Source organism: Odontesthes bonariensis, chromosome 10 (genome assembly GCF_027942865.1).
Source record: "Odontesthes bonariensis isolate fOdoBon6 chromosome 10, fOdoBon6.hap1, whole genome shotgun sequence".
Taxonomy (NCBI): Eukaryota; Metazoa; Chordata; class Actinopteri; order Atheriniformes; family Atherinopsidae; genus Odontesthes; species Odontesthes bonariensis.
Genome location: NC_134515.1, coordinates 38811876 through 38833560, shown reverse-complemented (window position 1 = coordinate 38833560; position 21685 = coordinate 38811876). Strand labels below are relative to the sequence as shown.

General features: G+C 43.8%; 1 protein-coding gene across 1 annotated transcript in view; it reads right to left on the bottom strand.

Moving 5' to 3' along the window:
- Positions 1–8841, bottom strand: part of trappc6b (trafficking protein particle complex subunit 6B) — a 30172-nt gene extending 21331 nt beyond the window's left edge. Inside the window, exons 1-2 of the mRNA XM_075475429.1 lie at positions 8601–8841; positions 328–395 (exon numbers count right to left, since the gene is read on the bottom strand). Coding sequence (XP_075331544.1) covers positions 328–395; positions 8601–8681 — 149 coding nt within the window. The 5' untranslated portion in view covers positions 8682–8841. The remainder of the gene's footprint in view (positions 1–327; positions 396–8600) is intronic.
- Positions 8842–21685: the final 12844 nt, after the last annotated feature.

The window sequence follows — 21685 nt, the reverse complement described above, 5'->3', positions numbered from 1 at the left end:
CTGAATACTTTCGCAAGGGACTGTAAAGAAAGATGCCTTGCCTACAAAACAATAATGTGTTGTTCATTCTTTTCCGTCCCTCTCTTACTGGGCTTTTCTTTAGTTTGCTTGTGTCTTATTCTGAATTAATAAAAGACAGAAAAACACATTACTGTTTGTTTTATTGTTCAGTTTGTAGTAATAAAAAAATATATATATATAAAAAATATGTATACTACATTTCACACTTTTAGAAAAACAGCAGAATAAAATCTGTACCTGAGATACATGTCTATGTTGACGTGTGCACACACACAGTGGGTACAAACCCAGGAGTTAGCCTGTTACCTCTCTATCAGCCCTTGGCCAACCCTGAAGCCCATATTCTCCAGTTTGGTGATGTTTCGTCCATTGTCCTAAAGGCCGCAAAGAGAAGAAAAAGTATTGTAAATAAGTCTTTTCCAGAACAGGTTTAACAAAATCTGAGCCTAACAATTAATGTAATAGAGCTTGACGCTTGGTGCGGCGTCTGCAGTGATGCGGGCTCTGCACCGTCCGTCGTGGTGAAGAAGGAGCTGAGCCAGAAGGCCAAGCTCTCGATTTACCGGTCAGTCTATGTTCCTACCCTCACCTATGGTCACGAGCTGTGGCCGAAAGAACGAGATCGAGAATACAAGCGGCCGAAATGAGTTTCCTCCGCAGGGTGTCTGGGCTCTCCCTTAGAGATAGGGTGAGAAGCTCGGTCATCCGGGAGGGGCTCGGAGTAGAACCGCTGGATGGAGCTTGACACATCTAGCCGATCAATCAGTACTCGTAATCAAACTTGAAAGTCCAGTTTTGGACGGGGCAGCTCTTATATTGGGAAATGTGGACAAGTCATCCAAAAACATATCAATCCAGGGTTGAGAGAAAGAGGCAGAATACCAGTCTGCCATGCCTCTCTGTAGCTTATTTACAGCACAGACAGGATTTTTATATATATATATATATATATATATATATATATATATATATATTACACACACACTGCTCCAAAAATTAAAGGGAGCACTAAAATAACACTTCCTAGATCTCAATGAATGAAATATTCCAGGTGAAAATGGTTATTCATCACATAGTGGAATGTGTTGAGAACAGAATAACACAAAAATGATCAATGTGAATCTAAATTGTTATCCATGGAGCTCTGGATTTGGAATCCTACTCAAAATAAAAGTGGAAAATCACATTACAGGCTGATCCAACTTCAGTGGAAATTCCTCAAGACAAGTCAAAATGAGGCTCAGTAGTGTGTGTGGCCTCCACCTGCCTGTATGACCTCCACCTGCCTGTATGGCCTCCACCTGCCTGTATGGCCTCCACCTGCCTGTATGGCCTCCACCTGCCTGTATGACCTCCACCTGCCTGTATGACCTCCACCTGCCTGTATGGCCTCCCTACAACGCCTGGCCATGCTCCTGATGAGGCTGCGGATCTTCTCCTGAGGGATCTCCTCCCAGAGCTGGATTAAAGCATCAGTCAGCTCCTGGACAGTCTGTGGTGCAACGTGGCGTTGGTGGATGGAACCAGACACGATGTCCCAGATGTGCTGGATTGGATTCAGGTCTGGGGAACGGGCGGGCCGGTCCATAGCATCAATGCCTTCATCATGCAGGAGCTGCTGACACACTTCAGCCACATGAGGCCGAGCGTTGTCATGCATCAGAAGGAACCCAGGGCCCACTGCACCAGCATATGGTCTCACAACGGGTCTGAGGGTCTCATCCCGGTACCTAATGGCAGTCAGGGTACCTCTGGCTAGCACATGGCCCCCCGCCACACCGGTCCTGCTGGAGGATGCTGCAGGCAGCAGAATCTTCTCCAAGGCGTCTCCAGACTCTGTCACCTCTGTCACATGTGCTCAGTGTGAACCTGCTCTCAGGGCGCCAATGGAGAATCTGCCAATCATGATGTTCTCTGGTAAATGCCAATCTCCCTGCACGGTGTTGGGCTGTACGCACAAGCCCCACCTGTGGACGTTGTGCCCTCATACCCTCCTCATGGAGTCTGTTTCTGACAGTTTGAGCAGAAACATGCATGTTAGTGGCAGCTGGAGGTCATTCTGCAGGCAGCGCTCCTCCTGTTCCTCCTTCCACAAAGGAGGAGGTAGCAGTCCTGCTGCTGGGTTGTTGCCCTCCTACAGCCCCCTGCACATCTCCTGGGGTTACCGGCCTGTCTCCTGGGGTACCGGCCTGCCTCCTGGGGTACTGGCCTGTCTCCTGGGGTACCGGCCTGTCTCCTGCTGTACTGGCCTGTCTCCTGGGGTACCGGCCTGCCTCCTGGGGTACTGGCCTGTCTCCTGGGGTACCGGCCTGTCTCCTGCTGTACTGGCCTGTCTCCTGGGGTTACCAGCCTGTCTCCTGCTGTACTGGCCTGTCTCCTGGGGTTACCAGCCTGTCTCCTGCTGTACTGGCCTGTCTCCTGCTGTACCGGCCCGTCTCCTGCTGTACCGGCCCGTCTCCTGGTGTACCGGCCCGTCTCCTGGTGTACCGGCCCGTCTCCTGGTGTACCGGCCCGTCTCCTGGTGTACCAGCCTGTCTCCTCCTGTACCGGCCTGTCTCCTGGTATCTCCTCCATGCTCTGCACACTGTACTGAGAGACACAGCAAACCTCCTGCCACAGCTCACATTGATGTGCCATCCTGGATGAGCTGCTCTACCTGAGCAGCTTCTGTGGGTTGCAGACACCGCCTCATGCTACCTCTGGGGGTGAGAGCACTGACAGAATGCAAAGTGACCAAAACATCAGCCAGAAAGGATGAGAACAGAGAACTGGTCTGAGTCCCCACCTGCAGAACCACTCCTTTATAGGGGTAGTTCTGCTAACTGACTCTCATTTCCACCTGTTGTCTGTTCCTGATCCACAATCAGTGCTGCTTCCTAACTGGACAGGTTGATTTCACAGAAGTGTGATTGACTTGGAGTTACATTAGAAAATACTTTATTCATCCCCTGTGGGAGGAATTCAAATTGGCTGTTCAATTCAATTAATTTTTATTTATATAGCGCCAAACACAACAAATGTCATCTCAAGCCACTTAAAGGACAAGACCGTTTTTTTGACATTGGGCCCTTGATTTCACATTATAACATGATGTTCTACTCACCCCTGCTTGTTGTTGGTAATTTGGAGCTGTTCCGAAGATATTCGAGAGGCGTCTGGCTGCTCTCTTGAGATATTCGGGCATGAAACGGTTTCCTATGGGCAACGTTATACAGGCACAAACTATGCTGTTTATAATTTATTAATTACTGTACACTAGCACTGATAACGTGGAGGTGCGTCGCTTACTTAAAAAAATCCGGGTTACTGTAATTTTGAATTTTAGCCGAATGAATAAATAGGCAGCAGGTCTGTGGTAGTAGCACGACGATGACGTCAGTAACACCCACTTTACGACAAAAATATTATGTTATCCTACCCTACCCATTACCCTATAATGTTATTAGACAGCATGGCATAAATTTCCATTGCTATGCTGATGATACTCAGCTGTACTTATCTATAAAACCAGATGAACCCAATAGGTTGGTCAGACTACAAGCATGTCTTAAAGACATAAAGACCTGGATGACTCAGAACTGTCTGCTTCTAAATTCAGACAAACTGAAGTCGTTATCTTTGGACCTGAGCGTTTCAGGGAGAAACTGTCTAGCTATATAGTTACTCTAGATGGTATTTCCTTGGCTTCTAGTTCTACAGTGAGGAACCTTGGAGTTATTTTTGACCAGAACTTATCATTTGACTCGCATATAAAACAGGTTTCTAGGACTGCCTTCTTTCATCTTCGTAATATTGTTAAAATCAGGAACATCTTGTCTCAGAGTGATGCAGAAAAACTAGTCCATGCATCTGTTACTTCAAGATTGGACTACTGTAATTCTTTATAATTGGGCTGTCCCACATATTCTCTGAAAAGCCTCCAGCTGATCCAAAATGCTGCAGCCAGAGTTCTGATGAGAACTAACAGCAGAGATCATATTTCTCCAGTTTTAGCTTCTCTTCATTGCTCCCTGTTAAATTCAGAATAGAATTTAAGATTCTTCTCCTTACATATAAAGCTCTTAATGACCGAGCTCCATCATATCTTAAAGATCTCATTGTAAGATATTTTCCTAACAGAGCACTTCGTTCCCAAACTGCAGGTTTACTTGAGGTTCCCAGAGTTTCTAAAAGTAGAATGGGAGGCAGAGCCTTCAGTTATCAGGCCCCTCTCTTGTGGAATAAGCTGCCAGTAAATGTTCGGGAAGCAGACACCCTTTCCACTTTTAAGACCAGGCTTAAAACTTTCCTTTTTGATAAAGCTTATAGTTAGGGATGGCTCAGGTGATCCTGAAACATCCCATAGTTAAGCTGCTATAGGCCCAGACTGCTGGGGGGCCTCATCTGTCACACCTTTCCTCACTTTACTCTCTTTATGTATATGTGACATTATTGTGGTCATTAACTCGTGTTTCCCTGTTCCAACAGATTTCCTTTGAATGGTGTTTTCTAATCCCAAAAGCTGGTTTCCATGGTAATGCGAGGCACAGCATCCACACTGTTTTACCTTAACCACAGCTGTTTGGTGGGACAACAGGAATGAATATTTAGGCCTTCCTTCAGATCAATCTTCATGGAGTTCAAAGGGCTCACAGGGTTAAATCCATGCTGGGTGAAATATCTAGCATACATTTGAGTTCAATTTGGTGATTAAAATGCCAACATTTAATCAGTATCTAAATGTGGAACACCCAACATTTGAATGATTGATTTTCTGTCAGTTATTGATTAATCTGACCTTTGTTCAGCCGTTTAAATGCTGTACCAGGGTCAGACATCAACTTCCTGCCGGATGAGAATGCTGCTTTCAGGCCCTTTCATATGAAACTCTGAACAGAACCTGCCCTTCAGCAGCGCCAGCCACCATGGTGATCCAGCAGGTTTCACTTTTATCACGCTCTGGTCTACCAAAGCCTGGAATGACTTTGCTGCTTTTTCTCAGACAAAGTCTTCAATATTAGACAAGCAATTAATGTCTCTATTCCAGCTACTGGAAATGTAATGTCCCACTTGGAGTACCAGGGGCACCAGCTGAACTCAGAAATATGACAAAGACCTTCAACCTGCTGTTGGGACATTTTGTCTTTTTCAAAAATGTTTCTGGTACCTGAACTTCCTGATATTTTAGGTTAAGTCCCAGAAAAGGATGAACAGATTGTTCCGGTGAACAGAACAACTGTTTTGATATCTCCCAGTTAGGGTTCCATCTCCACCACAGGGTAGAGAGCGCTCCTGTTAAAGCAATACTATGTAACATTTCTACCTTAAAATAACAGCTTGAAAAAAATTGTGCAGCTAGAATGAGTTTTAATATTACGATGGGCCTGTCTCCTATGCCCTTCGGGGGTCTGAGTTGGAAAAACTGCGCTATGTAACTTTGCTGGAGCGGCCCGGGAGCTGAGCGGAAGTACTTCGACTTGCTTTCTGGCACACCTACCGCAAAAACAAATAGACCCCTCTCATGCTCCCAGGTATAAGGCTAAGCTAGCGCAACATTGTCAGTACGATCATCATGGCAGAGGCACCGAAGAAACAGAAGAAGACATTGACTGATGAAGCAAGGAAGAGAAAGAGAGAGGCCGACAAAGCAAGAGACCGGACTAGAGTTGCTCTCGGAACAGCCTGTAGGGGGAGCTCCATAATGGGCTTTTTAAGAAGTTACATTGTATTGCTTTAAGGTAAAAAACAGGAGTGTCTTAAGCCGCTTTCGGACAGACAGTTCTAAGAAAGTAGTTATCAGAACTACCCTCCTCGAATTTCGTTCTGATAACTGTCCTTCCCCAGCGGAACTGTTTCAGTCTGCATTCGCACATGAGTCGGGACCTGATAGGGACTGATGCGCCGCGCGCAGCCGTCTGCTGCAGTGACGTGTTAGCCGTTAGCCGTTTAGCGCTACATTCAAACACAAAACAAAACGGCAAAAGTAAGGAGAGTAGAAAAAACACCACCAAGAAGCTAATATGGAGAGCGGGGAGGCCATCGTGTTTATGGTCTGCATGATGGTGATATTAATCATGGACAATCACATCAGGCGTCTAATATCGAGGCTGGAAGAGCTCACAGAGAGAGTCAGGAGACGATACTTTTTTATTTCATGAAGGAAGAAAGGAGAGCAGAGCGCTGCAGACAAATGAGACCAGTGTAAGTTTAACTTATTAAACACCCGCCGGTTGTGTCTGTGTCATATGAGGAGACATTTCAGCCGTGACAGCATGACATGGGCGTAGCTACCGACCACCACACACCTCCGTTAGATTAGTTCTATAGAACTATGAAAAGACCCGACCTCGGAGAAGGAGCTAAATAGTTATAGGAACTAAGGGAGAAAGCCCCGAGTTCCTGTATGTCCGAACACGGGAGAAAACGGCCCTGCGGATTAAAAGGTTATTAGAACTGCCAAAGGTTCCTACAGTCCGAAAGCGGCTATAGTGGACCACAGGGCTTGGTGTGATACAGCTGACCACAACATATTGCTCAACAGACTGGAAAACTGGGTCAAACTTCCTACCACAGCACTAACCTGATCACCATATTGCCTGGGGATTAGAATTCCTTACAACGTTCAGAAACAGAAAAACACTGGATGATCCAGAATTTCCTTCAAGGAAACAAAGACCGAACAGAGCTCACTGTCATTGGAACCGAAGAGGAACAGTTGAAAATCTAAGCTCAACCTCAGTCTGTGATGTTAAAAAGCACAAATCAGGCCACAGATCTGGGACAGGACGATTCTGACAGGACGGGTGAGATTGTCAGGCTTAGAGATGATGCTTGTGTTATTTGTGGTGTCTGTATTTCACAAAGTAAGGCTGCACCACATAGCAAAATGAACTACCCTGGAGTTACAGAGAGCCAGCGTACGCGAGAAGCTGTGCAAAACAGTTATTTTTCAAGGGTTTCAGCTCCCCAGCCCCAGTTGCCAGCCTAACAGGGTAGTGTAACGCTGGAATGACCTGGAATTATAACGCTTACCTTTCTAGGCCTTAAAAAAAATGTACTGAGCTGGTACAGTATATATGTGCAATGTTATATCACATATACTGCATCAATGTTTACTTCCACCATATTTATAATTCCACCATTTTTAGAACTGTATATATCTTCTCTAATATATTTATAACTGTTTTTATTACTCGACACTTTATTCATTTTATTCACGACACTTTACTTTATTCATTGTTGTTGTTTTGTCTGTTGTTCTTGAGTGCCAACAAAGTTTTGTTGTAGGAATACAAATTAAAAAATCCTTGAATAAGGGAGCTTGTATGTCTTACAGAAGGTTCGTGTGTGTGTGAGAGAGAGAAGTAAATTCAAATGAACAATCAAACTTGTTTCTATATTAAAATGTAAAATCTATATTCAAATTCATTTATACATTTATCAATATGCCATAGCCTACCACATGTCTTTGTTAAAGAGCATAATACAAAGTCTTTCAGCATGAAAGCATGTATTTTTAATGTGTGACAGCGTCCTGTATCATAACTAAATCTCTGTCATTTGTAACAAACCAAACCGTGTGAAAATCAGGTAAATATTCTGGGAGTTATGATCATTGTAGTTGGGGATAAACACCTTCCTCAGTCGAAATAAACGCAATGTGGGGGCATTGGAGACCCATCCAAGATGGCGGCCGCGCTGATACGTCAGCTCCAATAGTAGTAGGCTGTGTTCGAAACCGCCTACTTCTCCTACTATTCCTACTAGTCATACTTTTTTAAGTTCCCGGATGTACACTAGATGCATACTAGATTCGCCGAAATGTTGAGTATTCATCATGAGGTTACTTGTCACACTCAAACTACCCAAGATGCAACGTAACGTGACGTCGCCCATCGCCATTTGAACGGTCAAATTCCGTTAACGGGACGAGAGCAGTCAAAACGGCATAACCGGAAGTGCGTTGCTCACTGCGGCTAGCTTTACTAGCGGCGAATTCGTGGGAACAAAATTGTAAATAGCCGGTATTTTGTCAGATTTTCAACACCTTGGGGGTCTAAATGACTACTTTCTCGCCTGAAAATGTGTCAAATGTTGCTTAAGTTATATATTTACAGAGTTTATAGCTTAAGCGAAATCAGCTTTTCAGGCCGGCTGATTTCGGCTCGGGCAGGAGTGAAGTGCACTGTGTGTAAACGCTCTGCATACTGTCTGATAGATGAGAATGCCGTTTTCAAGTATGTAGTAGGCGGTTTCGAACACAGCCGTAGTTTGTTGTGCTGAGATCAACTTCCGGGTCAGATGCAGGGGAACAGAGGCACAAAACAGAGCTGGGAACGGCTGTAAGACGTCAGAGGAGAACACGAGGAATGAGGAAGTCGACAGTGGGAACTGGGACAAGGGTCCGCGTCCCAGTGCCTTCTGGTGCGGGAGGACAGCTGGGTGGACCCGGTATTTGTTCCACAGCACCGGCCACTGAGCAGTTAAGGTTCACGCTTTAGCTTCTCTATGTACCGGGCTCGAGTTACACCGATGAACACACTAAAGCCACTTCCTGAGATGTATCTCAGGTGCCGAATGAAACCCTGCCATTTCCTTACCGTCTCTCCACTGTCGGCAGACTTGTAGATGTACTGGATGACTTCGCTGTGTAGAAACTGGAAAGGGGCTTCGTCTGCCATTCTTCTTCCTGTGATACTCTGTTCGGTCGCTCAGTGTCACTGTGCCACTTCCACCGGGACACACATCCTTTTCACGCACAGACCGACATCTTCAGGAAAAACACAGGCTTCGGGCATCTTCTTCTTCTTCTTCTTCTGTAGTGTTTATTGGCAGTTTGCATACAAAGTGCACTACCGCCATCTACCGGGCTGAGGTGTGATCCAATGGGATTAATTTAAACTAGGCCTGATCATAAAGAGAGAAAAATACTTCAAGAGAGAAAGGAAAGAAAAGGAAAAAAAAATAAATAAATAAACATAAATAAATAAATAAAAAACCAGAAGTGAAAGAATCAAATTCTATTTCCTAGTCCCGTTTCTATCAAGTACCTGACTATCGCTGTTGTCTGGATGCATGGTGCACTAAGCAAGGTGTTCAGTGAGATAGGTGTCTTAATTACTCTTTGCATCTTTTTCCTCTCATGAGTGTATTCTGTGCAATGCAATAATGCATGTTCAACTCCCTCCCTTTCTCCACAGTGCATGCAGGCTCCTGTTTGATGCTTTCCCACTATCTTCAACCCACTATTTAGACCTGTGTGTCCAATCCTCAGCCTGGTAATCCACACCTCCTCCCTACGTTTCAGTTCCCCACTCCATCTAATGTCAACTCTCTTATGTAAATTATACAGGTGCCTTCCCCTTTCCTCTTGGTCCCATCTTTCCTGCCACATTTTGTTTATGTTTTCCTTCAGTATAGCTTTCATTTCTGATTTGCTTAAAGGAATTTCAAGTTCTACCTGCTCAGCTCTTGTAGCTTCTTTTGCTAATTTGTCAGCGGTTTCATTACCCTGAACTCCCCTATGGGCAGGGACCCAGAAAAACTGCAGTATTGTTCTTTGTTGCGTTACCTTATATATTATCTGATGTATTTCTTCCAAAAGATCTTTACGACAGGAAGACCTTCCGCTAAGAATACTCGTTAAAGAAGACATTGAATCAGAACATACTACAGCTTTACTGGGTTTCGCCTCTTCTACCCATCGCAGAGCCAAAATTATCGCCATCATTTCAACTGTGAAAATTGAAAGAAAATCTGATGTTCTTTTGGTACTTTGAAAATTAAATTGAGGGACGTGTACTGCCGCTCCCGTTTTTCCATCTTGGTCTTTTGAAGCATCAGTATAAATTTGGACAGCGTCATGAAACATTAGATCAATGTACTGTTGTACTGTCTGATAAACTCCTCCAGGTTTAACAATTTCCTTAGCCCCCAAGTTGACCCAGGGGAAGCAAAAAAAACCAAGGGGGAATAATTGATGTGGCAGAAGTCTTACATACTGGGATACCATCTAACCCCACCTGACTAGCCTGCTGATTTGCCTCCCACCCAAAGCTATGTACAGAGTGTCCATACTCCCAACAGTCTATCAACACTCTTTTGGTGGGATGACTGTCGTCGTGCCCCTGAAGGGTTAACCAATACATACTTGATAACTGAAGCCTTCTGAGGTCCATTGGCATTTCGCCCGTTTCCACCTGAATCGCCGGGATGGAGGAGGTCCTGAAGGCCCCACAACATATTCGCAAGGCTTTTGCTTGCACTCTGTCCAGTTCTAGAAGAGAAGTCTTAGTTGCTGATTTGTACACTATACTTCCATAATCAATCGCTGGTCTGATTAGTGCAGTATAAATTCTTTTTAAGGAAGAGCCCGTTGCCCCCCAGTCTCTTCCAGACAAACATTTAAGGATATTAACACTCTTCTTACATTTATCGAGTATCTTCTGTAAATATACTTTAAATGTCAGTTTTATGTCAAACCATACCCCTAAGTACCTTATGCTGTCTACTTGGTTAAGTATTTGCCCATACATTCTGAGATTCACATTGGGATTCACCCTTTTTTTTGAGAAACAGATGACCTGTGTTTTCTCAATAGACAAACGGAAGCCCCATTCTTGGGACCATTCCTCCACCTTACTAACAGCACCCTGCATCCTACTCTGTAGGCCATGAACACTTTTGCCCCTCATCCATAGGGCCCCGTCATCTGCATACAGGGCCCTATCTATCCTGAGGTCTACCTTGTCAAACACGTCATTAATCATAATGTTAAACAAAATAGGGCTACACACACTCCCTTGCGGAGTGCCGTTGTCAATGTTATACATTCCGGAGTGACTAGCTCCAACTCTCACTTCAATGGTCCTGTTGTTCAGGAAGTCCATAATCCAGTTATACATTTTCCCACCAATTCCCATTTTGTTCAACTTCAACAAGAGTCCCTCTTTCCACAACATATCGTAAGCCTTTTCTATATCAAAAAAGACTGCCAAGACCATGTCCTTATTCACCTGAGCCTTTCGGATTTCATTTTCTAACACCACAACTGGATCCATAGTGGTGCGCCCCTTCCTAAAACCACTCTGATGCGGGGAGAAAAGACCCCTCCTTTCAATCTCATACATCAGTCTCTTTGTTAACATCCTTTCCATCAATTTACACAAGTTTGACGTCAGGGCTATTGGCCTATAGCTCCTGACTTCTATTTTATCTTTTCCTGGCTTAGGTATAGGTACAATTACAGAATGCCTCCATCCGGATGGTAGCCGCCCTTTTTCCCACACCTTATTGTACAGTTTAATTATGACATTCTTAGACACATCAGATAAATGCTCAATGAAAGCATAACATACTCCATCCTTGCCTGGAGATGTGTTTTTAGCACCATCAAGAGCTCTTTTCAACTCAAACAGTGTAAAAACCTTATCTAGGGCACTGTCACTGACTTCCTTCCTGCCCAATAGCACTTCATTATCCTTTATCACCTTTTCCCTCCGTACTTGTTCTTTAGTAGACAGGTTGTTGGAGCTATGAACTCTCATAAACGCTTCAGCAAGCATTTCTGCTTTTTCAGTATTCGTCACTGCTTCAGAATCTCCATTTTTAAGAACTGGCAAAGAAAAATCCCTCCTTATTCCACCCATCTTCCTAATCATACCCCACATGTCCTCTATTTTGGTCTCTGATCCAATGGTTCCACAAAATTTCCTCCAATATCTCTTTTTTGCATCTTTAATAATCCTTCTAGCCTTAGCCTGTGCTTGTTTATATGCAATTAGTTTATCAAAAGAGTGATTACATTTAATCTTCTTAAATGCTTTGTTTCTAGCCTTCACAGCTGCCTTGCATTCATTTGTCCACCAGGGAACCATCTTCTTTTGCCTATGTCCAGTAGACTTACCTATGGTTTCCTCTGCAGTATCACATATTATATTCGTGATCACCGAGTTCAATTCCTCAATATCATCAACAGTCGGCAATATCCCCATAAATTTGGCATCCGCAATCATGCTATATAGTCCCCAATTGGCCTCTCTCATACTCCATCTAGGATGCAAGTTGTGCTCCAGATAAACATTATGTTCTCTTATCTTGACCAAAATAGGGAAGTGATCACTTCCCATAGAGTTTTTAAGAACATCCCATTGAGTGGTTCCTGCTACTTGTTCTGACACTATAGTAAGATCTATGGCCGACTCCACTCCACGCACCACATCAAGTCTCGTTCCCTTTCCATCATTCATACACACCAACTTACAATCATCCATAAAAACCTCAACTACCCGTCCATTATCATCTGTTCGATTACTTCCCCACAGTGTGTTGTGAGCATTAAAATCCCCACATAATATCAATCTACTACTCCCTTGACTGCAGATTTCCTCAAGTAGCTCTCTTGTTATCTTTAAGCATGGGTTATAAAAATTAACCACTTCAAACTTTATGTCCCCAGCCCACACTTCAACCCCAATTGCTTCCACTTCTGCATTTAAAGTTAACAACTTATAATTAAGACCCTGTTGGATAAAAATAGCTACTCCTCCTCCTATTCCTACACCTCTGTCCCTACGTATGGCTGTGTATCCAAATATTCTAAAATCCAGTACTGGTTTGAGCCAGGTTTCCTGTACACATATAATGTTTGGTTTATCATATTGTCTTTCAATAAAGTGCTTAAACTCTTGGCCATTTGATATTAAGCTTCTGGCGTTCCATTGCAGTATAGACAGTACCATCACAATCCACCACCACATGACTGCTGACTTTCATTTACCTTTGCTGTTAATAATTCATTGATTGTTTCAAATGACAGATCTTCCATCCCAAGATACTTCCTAGCTGCTCTTATAATTATATAGGTTTTTTGTGTCTTACTTTCTACCATTGCTGTACAATTAATACATTCCACCACAAATGCTACAAATTTTTGTTTGTCAACAATCAGGGTGTTCTCATTATCAATGTGTCTCGGGGGCTGTGGGCCTACCAATGTTTGCGTGGGAGGCTGGGAGGCAGAAATCACTCGGGCGACTGGTTTTGCTTTGTTCACTTTCTTAATAGCGTCAGCATAGGATAGTTTATCGTTCACTCTCACATTTTGTACCTGCACAGCTTTCTTATGCTCCTCGCAGCCCTTATATGCAGCGCTATGCTCCCCGCCACAATTACAGCACCTAACTTTAGTTCCCTCGGCGCATTTCCCATACTCGTGTTCACCCCCACACTTTGCGCACCGGGGTGTAGCCCTACACACTGCGGCAATGTGTCCAAATCTTTGGCATTTATAGCATCTCGTTGGAGGGGGAATATAGAGTCTAACGCCATAACTGACGTATCCAATCTTAATCCTGTCTGGTAATTGTTCTTCATCCATGACCAACATAACAGACAGACTTGCACTCTTAACTCCATTTCTAGTGATTGGTAGGCGCTTCACTTTAACAATTCGTGCACCCCTCACATTAGTTTTAATCTCATCGTCAGACATGTCAGTCGATACACCTGAAATCACCCCCAAGACTTTACCTTTCTCTTCCCACACCTGTGGTTTAATCGCTTTCCCCAAAAACTCTTTGCATTTCATTAGACTTTGTTGCTGATCTTTGTCTCGACACACAATCATTAAATTACCGTCCTTCAAAGGCCAAACTGCAAAGACATTTCCGACCAATTTATGAACTTCTTCGCTGGCTTTTATGGGATTGACAGTACACGTGGATTGAAATCGCAGTATTACTTTGATTTGAGGTGGCTTACCTTCCTCCTTGCCGCTTTCATCTAATTCAGATGATTGTCCCTTCCTTTTCTTATTCTGATTGCTGACCGTCTGCCATCCTTCAGTGCTTCTTCCAGCACCCTGTATTGGCTCATTCGTTTTGTCAGTGCCTTGTTCCATGTCATCTATTTCTTCTCCCTCATCCTCACCTGGCATCCTGCCTCCTGTGTTTACCTCACTTCCTGTGACTCCCGGATCACACCTCAAACCCAACGCCAATGCAGCTTCTCTCGCTCCACCTACAGCTCGCAAACCGCTCGAGGGGGTGCCTGCCAACTCGGCTTCGGGCATCAGTAGCATAGACGTATACACATAGAAGCCGCATCGACTGTGGAAGGGCGTGCCTAAGGCGCCGCCATCTTGGTACAGGCAGCGGTGCATGAAAGAGCCACTCCTCAATTTTAAAGTACAACTGTTCGCTGAATTTTGGACCGATTTCCAAACGTATTGATTTGTTAAAAACGTCAGACACGTAGCTATGATACAGGGTGCTTGGATATTTTAAAAAATGCTGTTTTTTTTCCCAGTGGACTTCCCTGAAGCTGAAGCTCATTCTAATGATGTGAGTATCTGCATGTAATATTTTTCAAACACATGAGATCATCAAGGCCCTGTTCATATTAAAACCTGCGTCGCATTTGCTCTCTGCCACTCATCGTGCACACTGAAATACACACGAGTATACGTTAAAACACACTGTAGTGTGTTATGTCCCCGTCAGTTAGACTTGGACAGCTTAGCTCATATCCAGGATGCAAACCGTAGGGCTGAGGGATGGAATGAAGAATGTGGGCCAGCTACATCAGTGAGTGACGAGTTATAAACATCACTATTTCCCTCTTTCCTCTAGGACCACAGTTATGCTTTGCCTGCTCCTCCCACTGTTCTAAAGGCCAGACTTAGGTAAGCTCTGGCTGGAGAAGAGGAACAGCACGCTCCAGGAGCGAAGGGCCAAGAAAATGTGCACGCTCCTGTCGAGGATCTGAGAGAGAAAAACCTCATAAATGAAGAGCTGAAAGACGGGCTTGAATGCTACTGGGGTAAAATGGAAATACTAATTTGAATATTTTATATAGGTTCTTTAAATAAAGACCTGAATACACCTGAACGTTTTATGGTTTCTTTTGGTTCTATCCATGTCTGTCTGTCTGTCTGACGTTTGACAAACAAACCTCGTGAAAATAGCTTGACAACTGAGTGATTTCTGGTCACTTTTATTGTGTAGAAACACCATTCCTCCATAGATGTAACGCACTGTAGGAGCGAGTGGCACTGTACCAAGATGGCCGCCCTGATGCACGCCCCTTTCGTGAGCGGCAGCAGCCAATGCCGAGTCTATGTATGTATGTCTATGATCAGTAGGACACACAGCAGTAGTTTCGTGTGTCTTCTCAACACCGCCACCTGCTGGATCGGAGTTTGGCCCTGATGCGACCCAACTCCAGTAGTCAAAGCACAGACTGTGGTCAAAGTATGACCCTCTATCGTATTTCCAAAAGCTCTTTTCCTCGACTTCGATGTAAAACGTCACAGGGTTAAGGAAAGGTTGTAGGAAAATTCTTAATGTGAATTAATTAATGAGAAACTCAGCTGTGGGTCTGCAGCACTGAAACTACAAAGTTCAATGAATATTCTTTTAAAAGTGCTTTAGATACTTTGTCTATTGTCATGTATGCTATTTCATATTAGCATTAGTCTATGAGATTAGCTTATTATCAAAGAGCGTAACCTAAAAATGTGATTTAAAAAAATAATAATTTTTTTAGATGAAATATAGTATTGTCACAAATTGCTCACATTTACGCTCTTAACCACGGGTTTATACATATGAAAAGCTGCAGCTGCAAGGAATTGTGGGACAGAATGAGCTCCTTTCTCTCAGAAAGGATGGTCCGGTGTAGTGATGGCAAAATCAATCAATCAATTAATTATACTTTATTAATCCCCGAGGGGAAATTCCAGTTTCGGTCAAGACAGACAACACAGAAACAGACAGGGGAGAGAGAGTGTGACCAAGGCATCGCAGCCCGCGGGCTCACGGCCACGCAGGCGCCACCAGATAAGAAGGAAGGGGAACAACATTGGGTGAGGGGAGGGAAAAAAATCATACTTCACACTGTACCCTTATTAGGATAAGGTCTGAGATCTCAAAAAAAAAACCTCAGCACAGAAAAAGCATCATATACACAAAACAACACCTTAAGCAATGGGACTGAAGAGGTGAGGAATTGCATGAATGAAATGAGGCATTTTGAACCATTGTGTCATAAAGTGGTTCACTACCCGAAGCTTCATTCAGTTCCCTTGGGTGACATCTACTGGCAGTAGCGATTGTTGCACCAAATGAAGCCCTGCGAATGTGATGCATCCCTTGTTTATATAATAACACTATAATAACACTTGTGTATGCATGTGTGTTGTACATATGTGTTTTTAGTACCTCATACAAGATTGATAATTTACCCATGAAACAATAATAACTTAAAACAATGTGAAAATCTTTGGTTTGTCATTCAAATTTTCTTTGAGTGTGTGCTTGGCGTAATAAAGAGGGTGCTTGTGTTACTTCAGGTGTTAGAAGTTTTAAAAAAAGTAGTTTTTGCACAGTAGAAGGACTCAAACGGTTTCTTTTTTTTAGACAATTCCTCCAGCTTTGGGAAATCCTTTTTCACAGGGAACAGAGGAGGCTGGTGTGACCAGGAACTGTTTGGGTCAAAATATTCCCACACTTGGGACAAGCCAGTGCATGGGGTAACTTTAAGTTCTAAAGCTTTTTTGAGCGACTGTTATCTCGTCACAAAGTAGAGTAGTAGTGCACTCTTCCTTTCCTTTGGAAACCCAAGAAAAGTATTTCAGAATACTTTTAGCAATTTCCAAAACATCCATTTAACCCCACCTGGTGGCATCTAATAATGATCTCCAGCCTGAGCCAATGAATTTGAATGTTTTTCACCCAATGAGGGGACACAACAAAGGGCAAGCCTCCTGTGCACCCAGACATTACATTTCAATCAGTTAGTTTTTTGTTTATTTACCCTTATGATTAGATTATTTAAAAACATGAATTCCAGGCTTATCATCAGTTCTGTCTAACCGCTGCGGGAGGTTCAGGATGCTAAGCATGTGTGTCACTGATCCATCGGCCCATTCAATGAGTTGTTGACCTGCTTTACCAACATATGGAAGCGGGTGTCATTCAGTGGAGCAGCTGAGTAATGCTGCGCTTTTGTCTGACGTGACACTGACACCAGTGTATTTTCCAACTCTTTACTGAAACCTGCCCCAGGTTAGATTTGGAACATTGCATAGCTCGGTTAGGGTAACAAATGAAAACCACTGGGGTAGGGTTAGAAAGCATTTCCTTTTGAACAATATGGCCGTACCATTTTCACCCTTCACACGGAGTTGCTCTCACAGAGGTCACGTATTCTTTGAACAGAACTATTGATTTTATTTTCCTGCATTAACAGACACCACATGGACAGAAAAAGGATTCTCCACCCCAGGAAGAGTAAAATGACAGAGCTGTGAGTACTTATAGAGAAGTTAAACCTCTCAATATTTCTAAGTTCTACCATGGCTTTGGCTCAACAGTTAGAAAGATCATCTACCAATCAGAAGGTCAGTAGTTTGATCCCCAGGTTTTAAATCGACATGTAAAATTCTTGTTCCCTCCAACCATCAGACAGGTGTTACCCCTCTCTCAGATAAATAAGAGTAAATCTTTTGATTAATCAACTAATCCACATTTGCAGCTTCTTTTGGAAAACAGAAAGCAGCCATAGTGTGCAGTGATTACCAGCTCTAAGCATCATATGTCTGAATAGTAGTTCCAACACTGCAGTTTAGCCTTCCTATATATTCAAATGCAAATCAAGGACATGAGCTTTATATGACATCAAACAATCAGTATTCTGCGGTCCCAAAATACAACTAGGTCCATCAACAATACTATCATCCCAAAATGACCAATGGGTAGTTCTACACACCTGGACTTACAGTGTCTTACTCAAACATCCATTCCAATACAAAAATAAAAGATGCACGTGTCAAGTGGGTTAAGGGACACAGTTAGCAAGGTTAGCATCCTGTTGCAGTTTCTGGCTTGATCAAAGTTGAGGTAAAATCACACACAGTACAAGAGATAGGTCAATCCATCAGGGAACACGGTCGTTAGCCTTCACCAAGTCTACAAAACACCTGGGGCCTCATGTTTCACGTCAACGATCAGATGTATCAAGAGTGAAATGACCGTGGAAATGTGCGGCGCCTCACGGCAGCTTCAGGGCTGGCGTACGCACTTTTCTACAGCTGTTGATTCTTTGGCGACACCTAAGGTGATGTTGGGAAACTGTTATAATAAATAAATGTGAAAACAATTTGTCCTCAGACAGTGATGTGCACATCTGAGACACATGAACAATTAATACTGATGAACAATTAATACACCCATGTGTCTCCATTTACACGAGTGGATATAAAAGCAGCGCAAAGTGGTGCAATGCATACCATTAAAAACAATGGCTGCTTTAGCAGTATTAGAAGACTTTGCAAATGGTGCAATTTGAAGAGAGCGTGTGTTCAGAGACAGAGAGGATTTGCTGGCACATGATGGCGACTGACTCATTAGCCGTTTTGAGGGCAAGCCTCCTTGAACTGTGCGCAGAGCTGCGGCCGGCGTTGGAGCGCAACACAGCGAGGAGCCATGCGCTGCCTGTGCCCACAGGTGATGTGCACACTGGGGTTCCTATAGCAACCGGGGCATTCCAGGGGCAGGTCGCCAACCGATTGGGACTGTGCCAGTCTACCCTGAGCCGAGCCATGCCAGCCGTGTGGGACAGAATTATCCGCATCTCAGCCACGTATATCAAATTCCCACAATGCAGTTGAACAGGCCAACATTAAAGCTCAATTTGAAGCGAGAGCCGGTTTTGTAATCGGGGCTATCGACTGCACACACATTGCTATAAAAGCGCCATCACATGATGAATTTGTATGTTAACAGGAAACATTTTCATTCATCATATGTATTTTGATACATATTTTCATATGTGATGTGTAAATGCAATTAACCAGCATTGTGGCGAGGTGGCCTGGTTCAACGCACGATTCATACATTCTGAGTAACAGCATCGCTGGGAACAGACTACAGGGTGGCACTGTGCGTGATGGGTGGCTTCTTGGTGAGTAACTTTATTCTTGTAATTGTCCTAATATTATTCCCTGTGACGTGCATTGAGTATGTGCGCCCCCAGTTTCTATCCCGTCTTCACAGCATCATTATTATATTATATATATTAGTCGGTGGTTAAAGTTAGTTTCTTGCTATTTTTTGCTGGTTAAACTTCAGTTTAAGATCTTTCTATGTCTCTGTGGGCATATATTAATAACCCTGTGCGTAAAGTGTGAAATGTCTCAATCAGCCTCACCTTTTCCCCGGCGCACTTCTGCACGTTACTGTATGAACACGTTGTTGTGAGTCACACAAAAACATGGGTATTTACCATGGGGGTAATCAGAGTCCCCCACGTGTGCTCCCACCACCCCAGAGAGAGCAGTGTCACCCATAGTTGCCCCGACTCTCTCGCCCCCCCCCCCCTCCCGACTGTTTTGGCCACACTGCAGTGGTGGGCAGCCAGTCTCCGCTTCACATCCACCTTAATGTGGGACCACTTCTTCTTCACCTCCACCTTAATGTGGGACCACTTCTTCTTCACATCCACCTTAATGTGGGACCACTTCTTCTTCACCTCCACCTTAATGTGGGACCACTTCTTCTTCACCTCCACCTTAATGTGGGACCACTTCTTCTTCACCTCCACCTTAATGTTGGACCACTTCTTCTTCACATCCACCTTAATGTGGGACCACTTCTTCTTCACATCCACCTTAATGTGGGACCACTTCTTCTTCACCTCTGCTTGTGTGGCTTCTCAGACCCCACAACATTAACAGCCTCAGCTCAGACTCTCCCACCCACTCCTCTTGCGTTATCCTCTGCTGCTTATGCCGGAGGACAGCGTGCCAAAGAACACATTTTTGGGGGCCTCCACTTCAGAAAGTAGCACCAACATCTCGCTTTCCGTGAAGTTCTTCTTTTTTCCCTTCTTATTCATTCTTTTTTCTTTATTTTCTGATCGTACAGAAATCTCAGGTGCAGGGCTCATTTAAACATGATTTGCATATTTAAGTAGGGGCGTGGACAGGGAGGAGTCGGGTGCTCCGACATGTGCGCTCAATTCCACGTTGATTGGGATGTACAAACGAAATGTGCTTGGATTAATGCGTGCGCACAGATTCATACATCCGACGTTGGAGGGCATTTGGGTTTGAGCGTACACCAAGTTTCAGTAGGGAATCCACGCAAGTCTTTGTACATGAGGCCCCTGGAGACTGGATGGTCAAACTCCCATGACGCCCTCAGTAACTCTGCAAGGGGGATATCTGGTCCACTGCTCCTCCTGAACCTGAGCTTCCACAATCGTTCGGAGCTTCCTCCCCAACACTTTCCCGGGGAGGCTGACTAAAGGGATTCCCCCTGTAGTTGGAACACACTCTCCTTTCTTAAAAATGGGAACCACCACCCCAGGTGTTATCCCAGACTCCATGGGACACTGAAGAGGCGTACCAGACAGCCCCACCATGCGCCCACCAGAGCCCTCAGCATCTGGGGGAAGCTCCATAACAACCTCAGCCGAGGTGATGGCAGACTCTGCCTCTTCTAAGAAGGACATGCTGGCTGGATTACATAGATCCTCACAGTGTTCCTTGCACTGCCCGAACCCAAGTTTGGGTCAGCAGTTCTTCAACCAAGGTAGTTGAGCAGCAGAGCTTCAGCGAATCAAAGCCATTCAACAGCACCCACTACAATTTGTCTTTCTGTTTTTAAGCAGAATGCCACAGCAGCTCTACGTGTTCAGTTAATGAAAGCAACTATTTCCTTCACCTGTCTGCTTCCCAGCTGTTTGGGTCTGTTCCTCACACACTCCTGGTAAAAAAAATAAAAAATCACTTCAGCTGTTTATTCAACTGGGAGCATAAATGTAAATATACTCACTCATTTTCAAATGATTTCTATATTTAAAAGTCTTTATGATAGAGGTGAAAATAGCAAGCAATAATGGAGGAGGATATTGAGCGCTGTGAGGAATTATGTGGGATGCTATAAACAACGTGTGCAAATGTCTTCTGACTGAAAGAAAACCTTCATGTGCCAACAGAATATGCTTGATGACAAATACCCTTAAATTATAGCTTTACTTATTTTACATTTCATTTGAATTGAGTCAGGACAAGAGAGACCCCCATGCATAGATACAGCATCTCTTTGTGTAAGACATCATAAACAAGGGTTATCCCAAGAGTGAGATACTGAGAACAACCCCTGTTGTTCTTTAAAGGTGTTCACTCAGAAGTTTGATTGTAGGAAAATATGACAAACTATTTTCCTTCGTAGCTGAACCTTCTGGCTTTGCAAAACATGCCTGAAAAATTCAATCAAATCATTGGAATTAGTGGCATTTCTATCTGGGATCTGGAAGAGGGAAAAACTATGCGTTTTCCTTGTCATTTTAAAACAAATACCCACTAAGTGTTTAATAATACTTTATTAATGTTCAAAGAGAAATGATATTACTGCTGTGTGAATTGTTGCTAAAGATAGATATCAAAACAGGATCAAAATCAGCTGCCAAACATGTAGAAAGCTGAAGTGTAGCAGAGAGGTAAAAACCTTCAGAGGTCTCCATCAGTGGGTGGGGCTGTTGTTTCTGTAGCTTAGCAACAACTCAGCTGATGATGTCACACACAGCATCAGCAGGTAACTCAGGTGAACTCTTCTGTATTAGACAGTTGTTTACTTTGTTTTTACACTTTTTCAACTTCAAAAAGTCTATGTCACAAACC